Source organism: Seriola lalandi, unplaced genomic scaffold, assembly GCF_002814215.2.
Source record: "Seriola lalandi dorsalis isolate HSWRI2012SDOR001 ecotype SW California unplaced genomic scaffold, Sedor1 jcf7180002055008, whole genome shotgun sequence".
NCBI lineage: Eukaryota > Metazoa > Chordata > Actinopteri > Carangiformes > Carangidae > Seriola > Seriola lalandi.
Window position 1 is genome coordinate 1,848,348 of NW_019525551.1, and position 10,522 is coordinate 1,858,869.

The 10,522-nt window shown below is 44.8% G+C and overlaps 1 protein-coding gene across 1 annotated transcript in view; it reads left to right on the forward strand.

Annotated features, from left to right (window-relative positions):
* lrp5 (low density lipoprotein receptor-related protein 5) overlaps window positions 1-10,522 on the forward strand; it is a 76,953-nt gene that overhangs the window by 54,145 nt on the left and 12,286 nt on the right. The window contains exons 12-19 of the mRNA XM_023397356.2: window positions 1,613-1,829; window positions 1,914-2,067; window positions 3,750-3,885; window positions 4,765-5,009; window positions 5,697-5,881; window positions 6,720-6,868; window positions 7,063-7,240; window positions 9,118-9,314. Of these exons, the coding sequence (XP_023253124.1) occupies window positions 1,613-1,829; window positions 1,914-2,067; window positions 3,750-3,885; window positions 4,765-5,009; window positions 5,697-5,881; window positions 6,720-6,868; window positions 7,063-7,240; window positions 9,118-9,314 (1,461 nt within the window). The remainder of the gene's footprint in view (window positions 1-1,612; window positions 1,830-1,913; window positions 2,068-3,749; window positions 3,886-4,764; window positions 5,010-5,696; window positions 5,882-6,719; window positions 6,869-7,062; window positions 7,241-9,117; window positions 9,315-10,522) is intronic.

Below are 10,522 nucleotides of genomic sequence, written 5' to 3' on the forward strand. Positions count from 1 at the left end.
GGTTACTGAAAACACCTGATGTCAGGTGAGAGAGAGAGAGAAAAAGAGAGCGAGAGAGAGAAATGTGAATGAAAGAGGCACAAAGATAAAGATACTCGTCCTGATTGATCACTGAGCGACAACTACATCTGTCTCTGTGTCTCACATGAAGCTGTGGAGAGCTGCTCTTGTACTGGGTGCCATGGCTGCGCAGCCAGCTGTTGTATCATGTTCTCTTCTCACCTCCTAACATTATCAGCATTTCACATCTCGCATTTGTCAAGAAGCAGCCTCAGCTGCCTTTCAGTCAATCAAATAAATATATGAATTAATTATAAAATGAGAAAACATTTGGTCAGCTAAAGGTGAGTGAAAGGTGGGTGAGCATAAGCTCGCCACATGCTGGCATGCATGTCTTACCTTAACACACACCCCTCCGCTTCGACCATTTATGGATTAGCTGGGAGTTAGGGGCGGAGTCAGGCACTGCCAAGATGGCGACAGTGGAGCAGTTCACTCTGAGCTTCGAAACTGAACCACAAACCTGTGGGTGACGTCACAGAGGCTAAGTCCATCTTTATCTACAGTCTATGGCTAAAACACTGATGTTATCTGAACAGTCAGACCTGGTTATCTTCTGCTTCAGGTTAGACTCCTCACACTACATGACCCAGAAAAACACAAGAGCAGCACTTACATTTGATTCTGTAAGTAAGTATGTTAGCATGTTAATCCTGAATCCTGCCTGAACCGTTTCCCAGCATTCCCTGTTAATGGATCCATTTGCTGTGTAGTGGAAGAACTTTAGCAGTGTATGACACACACACACACACACACACACACACACACACACACACACATACACACACACACACACACACACACACACCATGCTGTCTCTCCTTTGGTTAATGGTGATTTGACAAGAAACTGAGCATGAGAAAGGATTAAAGCCATGATTCTTGTTTTTTTTAAAGTCTTTTTATTTTAGTAACCAGAGTTTCCAGGAAAGATATAAATGTTGTTATAAAGTTTGCACCAATGTAGCATTGTGTAAAAAAAGAAACGAAACAAAAATGACGGTAATGAAATGAGACAGCATTAACCCAACAACTCCTGACTAGGCCTTCCCATAACACGGAGTTGTAAGGACCTTGGCAGGGCTTCACTAGCACTGAAGGGACAGACTGAAAAAGAACACACAGCTGGGACAACTGTTTATTGTGTTGATGTGTGGAGCTCCCTCCTGGTTCTCCTGACTTCAGGTCTTAGCAGCCTCCCAGCAAGACCACTGCTGTTGTTGTATGCTTCACAGTCAGCTGTGAGGAATTCCCCTTTACAATCACTTTCCAGTGTCTCCATTACGTTGTCCTGCTCTGGAGATATGGGTTATTTTTGGACAGGTAACTTCCTGTCAGTCAGTTTCTCCCTTTCCTCCACTTTTTCCGCCTCTTTACCTACAACCTCTGCATCATATGTGGTCTTCTTTTACCTTTATGGAAATGACCCCCTCCCCTGGGAGGTCAAAGGTCAGAGTCAGTATTATATTCCAGCACAGCTGTCAGTTGTTCTGACCATGAAGAATGAGAGGTTCTTATAGTTTCCCTGTCGTCTCTCTCTGTTCCTGTGTCAGGTGATCAACGTGGACGGCAGTAACAGACAGACTCTGCTGGAGGACAAGCTGCCTCATATTTTCGGCTTCACTTTGCTGGGTGATTACATCTACTGGACTGACTGGCAAAGACGCAGCATCGAGAGGGTCCACAAAGCCACGGCTGTACGGGAGATCATCATTGACCAGCTGCCAGATTTAATGGGGCTGAAGGCCACAAAAGTGACAGAGACAAACGGTAAGGATGACAGGTGAGGATGCGAAATTTGGTGTCAAATCAATGTTGATACTTAGTACGTTCCCTCCTTCAAACTGCGTCCAGGTACCAACGGCTGTGCGCTGGAGAACGGCGGATGCAGCCATCTGTGTTTCTGGCGCCGGCAGGCTGTCAGCTGTGCCTGTCCCATGGGGATGGAGCTGCTCTCAGACCTGCAGACCTGCGTGGTGCCAGAGGCCTTCCTGCTCTTCACCAACAGGTACACCCACCCGTCGTCTGCTCACTGTTCCACTGTTCCTCTCACCTGCTGCTGGTACATGTTCCATTACTTAGAAAACAAATGTCACATATACCTGAAATACTTTGTGGACCACTGTTCCCTGGTTCTTAGGTGAGTGAGGCTGCTTCCTCTTCCTCTTTGTCAGCAGTTTCAGTCTGAAGTCTTGAGACATTGGTTTTATTGCCTCAGACTGGACCTGGTCCAGTAGGTGTTTTGACTCTGACTGGTCTTGGTCTGTGTAACTGGTGTCTGTTATTACAGACTGTCCATACCTCACATGTGTCTGATGGAACTACAGTCGTCTAGACAGGCAGCATTTTACTGCTGCTATATAAACATAAACATAACCCAAAGCATATTTGTTACTATTGTCTGATGTCTCATATGTGTAACTGCAGTGTGTGTTGGACTCTGACCTCTGCCTGAGCAGTCTGTACTGTACTTGAACGCACCCTGTGTAGACATGAAGCTCTGAAACTGCTCGTCCTGCTCTGCTAGCGTGCTGCTCACGCTGCACAGCCTGTGGTTAAATTGTGGTTCAGTCTTTGGCCTCGAGCAGATCCAGTTGCTGTTCCCGCTCAGAGCCGCTCGCTGCTCTCAAAGCAAACTGCAACACAAAATCAGAATCCCTCAGTAAATGCACCTGCATATTCTGTGGTGTGTCCTTTCTGTACCTCTTTTTAGTTGTGTAGTTTGTGTAGACTGTTTCTCCAAGAATATTTATACCCCTTTTTCCACTAACATTAGCAGGTATTAGTGGGTAAACCCACTAATAAAAGCTGATTGACCCCATTTTCACTGCCAGTCGAGTTTGTCTTTCTGTTCGAACTGAGGACACACAACTGTAGGGAGTGATGTCATCACATGCACTTAGAGAGCGCACACAGACACACATACAGACACAGTGGAGAGATAGTGAGCTGCTAGCTCCTGTGCTAATGGGTAAAACAGACCTGTCATGTCTGTAACGGAGCCTCTGTAATGAGACGCTTCCATCAGTGATTGCGTGTTTTTGAAACTTATTTCAGGACTGCAGCTTCACTCTTTCATCCCGGAGCTCAGTGTAGCTGCGGGCTTTCTGGTTTAACAGCACCTGGACAGGTGACAGGTGTGTTCACAGTGTCTTTGCTCTGAAAGACATCACAGCAGGGAAACAGGTGAAAATTAGAGAGTTCACCCTTGTGTTTACATCAATGATGATTGGAGCTGGAGCCGATAAATACCTTTCCATTGCAGACAAAAGCCTGATGTTAGTGGGTTGTGGACCTGTGGAAAAGGGGCTTTAGATTCTATTACACTTCGATTTTTCTCTTCTGCAAATGATGCAACATTTGGGCAAATTTATGCTGTTACATGTTTTCATCATCTTCCAAACTTTTCTAAAAATAAAACTTTTTTATCATAGTCAATGCTCACTCTGAACAACAGAAAGACAGAGATATGAAGACTATTGTGTAGCCATTGTTTTGTTTTTGTTATTCCTCTGTGCCGGCGACAGTCAGAGCTGGAGGTGTTATGTTTTCATATCGTCAGTGTGTCTTTTTGGGACTATTAATGATGGTGGACAACAACTGGGTGTGAAAAATGAATGAATTGGTGTTGGTAAGGTCTTCCCTCAAAATGAAAGTGGCTGTAACAGTAGCTAAACATTTTCTCCTCAGGGACAACATCAGGAGCATCTCTCTGGGCACCAACAGCAACGACGTGGCCATCCCTCTGACAGGAGTGAAAGAGGCTTCAGCTCTGGACTTTGATGTCTCTGAGAGGAGAATCTATTGGACAGATATCCAGGCCAAGGTGGGCTGGGCTAGAGAGACGTACTGAAGCTTTAGATTGAATTGAAGTTATGTCAGATCAAGTGAAACATAGACGAGCATTCACCCACAATTTTCCCATTTTTGTGATCTAGGTGTCAAATCATACATTTTAACAACATAGAAGGAGACATTTAGTACACTGCAGGTGTTAAATGGTGTATTCTTTCATACTAAGATATTAGGATGTTTTCTCTTTTGGCGATGATGATCCAAGCTTGTAAGGTGAAGTATTTTAGGCATATGCCTTTGAAATGTCAAAGGGTGTAATTCAGTTAACAATTAACAAGGTTTGCTAGCACAACATTATGCAGCTGCAGACGCTGGATAAAGATCTATTAAGATCATTTGAAGCCCGTTTTGTGCTAAATACATACAGGACAACAAAGACAAGTACACAAATAGACTTTTACAGAACCTTTGGTACATTGTTCATAATAAATGGCTTGCAAATACATTTTGCAATTAGACATGTAAGAGCTGTGGATTTGATGTCATCAGTCAACTTAGGACTCAATATGCAAAATCATTTATATCTGTCCCGTGGGTAAAACTCTGTGGTAAAATACGTGTTTCATATGCTGGAAATGGTGGCCATCTTGGAAAATAGTGGAAATGTCAAGCAGCTAATGGGATTTTTCAAATCAATGGTCTCAGACATATAGACATAACCACACAACCAATTTTGGTGCTTTTATCCACATTTGAAAGACTATTACAGTTAAATCTGTGTTTGAAATGAGTGGGGTTGTGTATGTATATTTGAATGAACATGTATGTTAGATAATCAGTCAGAACACATCTTTGAGCTAACTGTTAGCTAACTGTCTTCCTGTCTCACTGCCATCTTTCTGTCTTCCAGACAATCAGCAGAGCGTATATGAACGGCAGCTCAGTTGAACATGTCATAGAGTTCGGACTGGACTACCCAGAAGGTATGGCGGTCGACTGGATGGGTCGTAACATCTATTGGGCCGATACAGGTACTAACCGCATTGAGGTGGCCCGGCTGGATGGCCAGTACCGGCAGGTCCTGGTCTGCAAGGATCTCGACAACCCACGCTCGCTGGACAACCCACGCTCGCTAGCACTGGATCCAGCTAATGGGTAAGACTGGTATTACATGGTGTTAATGTGGTGGTGTTCCACTTCCAACACAGAGACGTTGTGGCTGCAGCTGCAAACAGCAGTAGTTAGTTAGTCAGTGGAGTGATTCAGTGACAGACACCTGTGTTAGACTTCACACTCACATCTGTCAGGGGTCTGAGTCAGTGACTTCATGTAGCATGTGTCCTCACTCTGTCTGAGGCAGTGAGAGTGCAGTGATGTCACTGTGTTGGTATTAAGATACAACAGGCAGCATCCCGCCTTGTTCCCCAGAGCCTCCAGCTGAGAGAGATGACACTTTTAAACCTGTTTGTTTAAACCACCTGTGTGTGTGTGTGTGTGTGTGTGTGTGTGTGTGTGTGTGTGTGTGTGTGTGTTATGAATGTTAAGTACCTGTGCCAACGTGCTACATTTCCTAACACACTTGGTGATGTCATGGCACAGAGCTGTCAGGCTGTTGCCTGGAGGCATCTGATGTCACTTTATGATCACACACTCACACATGAATAAAAACAAAGTTGTTTTCTTTACAAAACAAAGCTCATAAAGTGGAAACAGGTTCCCGTCCTGGCAGAGTTAATCCAATCAAATAAAAACAGTATCAGGAAAAAGATTTGACTGAAACCACCACAGCTCACTCACCTGACCGCCTGGCTGAATCAGTGTTTTTTCCCTTTGTCCCTGCAGCTACATGTACTGGACAGAGTGGGGGGGTCGTCCTCGTATAGCCAGAGCTTACATGGATGGCAGCACCATCATGACCCTGGTGGACAAAGTGGGCCGGGCCAACGGACTGACCATTGACTACGTAGACCATCGCCTCTACTGGACTGACCTGGACACATGCATGATCGAAAGCACCAACATGCAAGGTTTGGACACGCTCACCAGCATTCTGTCAAGCAGGCGGTTACACACAGCACTATCACACTATCCTACTACTCTCTGACTGTCTGTGCATCAAACACTGGCAGCTCATTTCTCTTTAGATAAAACATCTGCACCGAAATAATAAACACACGAAGTAGAGGGTGCCGCCTGTCTCTGTGGGCTGATGTTATTCCGAATTTACATTTCAAATCAACATCTAATAATGTATTTATTACACTTATGGAGCCTGAAGATGCTTAAAAGTCCTTTAAAAAATAAGTCTGATCCGATCTGATTATTATTACTCTTAACATTATTATTCACATTATTATTATTGTATCACTTCAGGTCAATACAAAGATGTTCTGAGCGATCACCTTCATTTTGTGATGAAACATGTCTAATGGGAGTGAGAGTGACATGTTAGACAGCGCTCTCCACCACCATAAACACCACATGAGGGAATATGTTTATGAAGAATGGTTCATCCTCCTTCCATCCTCTCCTGTGAACTAACATCTAGTAGTTTAACAGAAAATAAATCTAGTAAGTGGACCTTGAGTTCATCCAGAAAACATTCAGCTACCAGACTGGACATAAACACTAAATCTCAGTTCATCTTCAGGGACAGTGGGAAATATGATCAACACCAGCTGTTTAAAGAACAACAAGTTTACTAAAACGAATCAATTGCCAATACTTTCCTACCTTCACGATGGAGTGCAGGTTACTGCCTCTTTTCTGGTTTAGTTTACAGTCCACTCACATCCTCACTCCACTGGATGATGATGCTGTTGTTGATGAAGAGCAGGCTTAAAGATGCTGTCTTGTCTTCTTCAGGCCTTCAGAGGGAGCTCATCGTGGACGACCTCCCTCACCCCTTCGGTCTGACTCAGTACAGAGACTTTATCTACTGGACAGACTTTAACCTGCGCAGCATTGAGCGAGCAGACAAACGCAGTGGACTCAACCGCACAGTGGTGCTGCAGGTGTGGACCAGTCCTCAGTGAATTCTTTCACTTTCAATGTTTGATATTTAGTGTGATTTTCGTTCTTCTGTAGCTTTTATTCAAATGGAGGAGACTAAATGATTTGGAAGTTTTTTTATGTTAAAATGTTAAAGATTTTCATAGTCAGTCTGGAGATGCTGAGCTTTATTGCTGTTCCATCACTGTGTCCTCAGGGCCAGCTGGAGCTGATGCTGGACATCTTGGTGTTCCACTCCTCCCGTCAGGACGGTACCAACGAATGCTCCCACAATAATGGCAACTGCGCCCACCTCTGCCTGGCCACGCCTGCCGGAGCCCAGTGCCGCTGCGCCTCTCACTACACCTTGAACCCTGATGGACGAAACTGTAGCTGTGAGTACGGAGTTGCTGAGATATAGAGACCAGACATGTGTAGGAGGGGAAGGCTTCTGGTTTGAATCCTAGGACTGGCTGTAAAAACTAATGTCTTAAATAAGTTCTACTTGAAGTGTCCTGATGACGTATATTTCCAGAGCAGTAAATCCATCAGTACAACACAGTCATTTGTTCTCATTGCTGTAAATGGGTGAAACTCAACACTCTCCTAGGGAGCGATTACACCCTCTGAGCAACTGCTAGGCTTTGAAAAATTGAAAAATAATCTTTTGAATCAAAAGAATCATCTCTTGCCTCGACTACTGCAATGTTCTTCTGACAGGCCTCCTTCACACAGTGAAACCCTTACAGAGCGTCCAGAATGCAGCAGTCTGGCTATCCATGACCTCCTGAATCTGATTCAGTCTCTAATGCTGCCTTCAGAGAGACATCTGGGTCTGATCCATCTAGTTGACCTTAATCATTCCTTCTCAGACATTGTGTTCCTCTGATGTATGTGGTCTGTCATCACCATCCTGCACATAAGACAGTCTCAGTCCAGACTGTTCTGGTCTGGTCTGGTCTACCCATGTCTATCAGAGCAGGAGCGTCCCTCTCTGTCTTCAAGAGTCTGTTGAAGACTCTCTTCACAGAGCGCCTCCTCTCCTAACACCTCTAACACCCTCACATGTCTAACTGGCTCCTACTGTGAACTTCACCTGATCTCCTTCACTTATTAAATAGATGTAGTACTTAGTTCTTACACCAAAGGCTCTACTGCTCTGAAGCTTCGGTGAAGTCACTTTGGATAAAAGCGTCTGACAGATGAGTAAATGTAAATGTGTAAATGTAAAACAAGTGTTGAGTGTCACTGATGATAACTTCTTACTGATAGAAGCAGTTTGAATCAGTTAATGAATGGAAACTGAGTGTGAGAGCAGCAGAGTGGTGACTGTTGTAAGTGCACTGGTTATGACACTATTTAACTCAAACATCTATAACGATAAAATTAAGATGAGATTTTATATGAAAAGGGCAACTGTCAACTTCACTGTGACGTCATCATGTTCTGCAAAAACACCTCTGGTCATTATTTAACACTGGAACACTGGAAAGGAGAGACTGTGACCGTGGTTCAGCCTTCAACATTTATGTTTCAGTCAATACTGTGAAAGTCTAATCTAGAAATGAAAGTATCCTGAAACCAAAGAAATGACTGAGATGATGACGCGGCCCTGTCTACCAGGTTTCCCTGGCAGCTGTAGTTAGAAGACAAGAACAAATGGAACAGACATGACTGAAAAGGTTAAAGGATTAACCTATGTGGAAATCTGTAAACACACACGCACGCACGCACGCATGCACACACACACACACACACACACATACAGACACACACACATACACACACACACACACACAAACACACATACACACACACTGACTGTGAAACCCTGCATACCTCCGTCAAACATGATGTTTCCAAAGAGGTCTCCATGCGTCCTCGGCGCTTGGGACCATCATTCAGAGTGGTTTCAGCTGTTCTCATAGGATGGTGAGTGTGTGTGTATGTGTTTGTGTGTGTGTGTGTGTGCGTGTGCGTGCATGCTTGCGTGCGTGCGTAAGTGCGTGCGTGCGTGTGTGTGTGTTTAGGCTCAGTGTTCTGGGTTTTGACTGCGTGTTTGTTTTTGTATTTCACAATATGCACTGAGCAAACCTCAGCCTTCATTTTGCCAGAGAGACACTGTGTCCACTCAGCACGCTCACTCCCTCTCTCCATCCATCTCTTCCCCTCTTCCCTCTCTGTCTCCCTCACCTCCCTCTCTGTCTCTCTCCCCTCCATCTCTCTCTCTCTTTACCCCCCCCTCCTTCTCTCTCTCCCGCTCTGTCTGCAGCTCCCTCCAGCTTCCTGCTCTTCAGTCAAAAGGCCAGTATCAGCAGGATGGTTTTGGGGGAGCAGAGTCCTGACATCATCCTGCCCATCCACGTCCTGAGGAACGTCCGAGCTGTCAGCTACGACCCCCTGGACCGGCTGGTCTACTGGCTGGACGGACGTCAGAACATACGCAGGGCCAGAGACGACGGAGCCATGGTAAACCTCCACCTGATACAGTGACAGCGCATGAAACAGATGCTAACAGGTGGTAGTGGATGAAAACATGTTAAATCTTCAGCATGTGTCTTGTTTGCTGTCGTGGAAACGTACAATCAAACTGACAGTAAACTTGTCCTCCCTTTTCTATAACTGTGCTCAGTAAATTAAGCATAGTGTGAGCTGTGTCACCTCCTCTGAAACACGCAGCCTAAAATGGTCCTTGTTCCTCAGAGGACGAAAGGCTAGCAGGTTGATCCTGCTCCTCCTCCCCAAACAAAAAGGATCCACCTCACATAGATCAGAGTCCAGGATTCTTCTTCTTTGGGCATTTCTTTATTTCACAGGACAGTGTAGAGAGACAGGAAATGGGACAGAGACCACAGATTCCTGCTGGCCGAGAGTCAAACCAGGAACTCGCTGCTCAGAGCATTTGTATCCATGTGGTATGCGCCTTAACCACTCAGCTCTCAGGTCTCCAAAAAAGTTGAGGTTTCTCCTGCACAGAAAGTGGACACACTTAGAAGAAGAACACAAATTATTGAATCACAAACACAAATCAGTTCTTTCTCCATCACACGACTCAGGCTCTGTAGGTCTGTCCTGGTCTGTCCTGGTCTGTCCTAGTCTGTCCTGGTCCGTCCTGGTTTGTACTGGTCCGTCCTGGTTGTGTGGACAGGAGAGTGGAAACAGTGGGACAGCCTTTTTAAACCTGTAATGGCATGTTAGTGTTAAAATGCAGACTTTGATGGAGGACACCACTGAACTGGGATGTAGCTGTAGTTGGTCTGTCCTAGTCTGTCCTGGTCCGTCCTGGTTTGTACTGGTCCGTCCTGGTTGTGTGGACAGGAGAGTGGAAACAGTGGGACAGCCTTTTTAAACCTGTAATGGCATGTTAGTGTTAAAATGCAGACTTTGATGGAGGACACCACTGAACTGGGATGTAGCTGTAGTATGATCAAAAAAACACATGAACAGATAGAGACTCCTAATAACAGCTGGAGGGTTAACAGCCCCTCTAAACCCAGTGGAGAAAAATATCATGTTCAGGAAGTTTTCTTTTTCTTCTTTTGTGAATCTGACATACATGTAAATGAGCAAACAGATGAATGGGAAACACATTAAAATAGATATCAATATCATGTTCAGGAAGTTTTCTTTTTCTTCTTTTGTGAATCTGACATACATGTAAATGAGCAAACAGATGA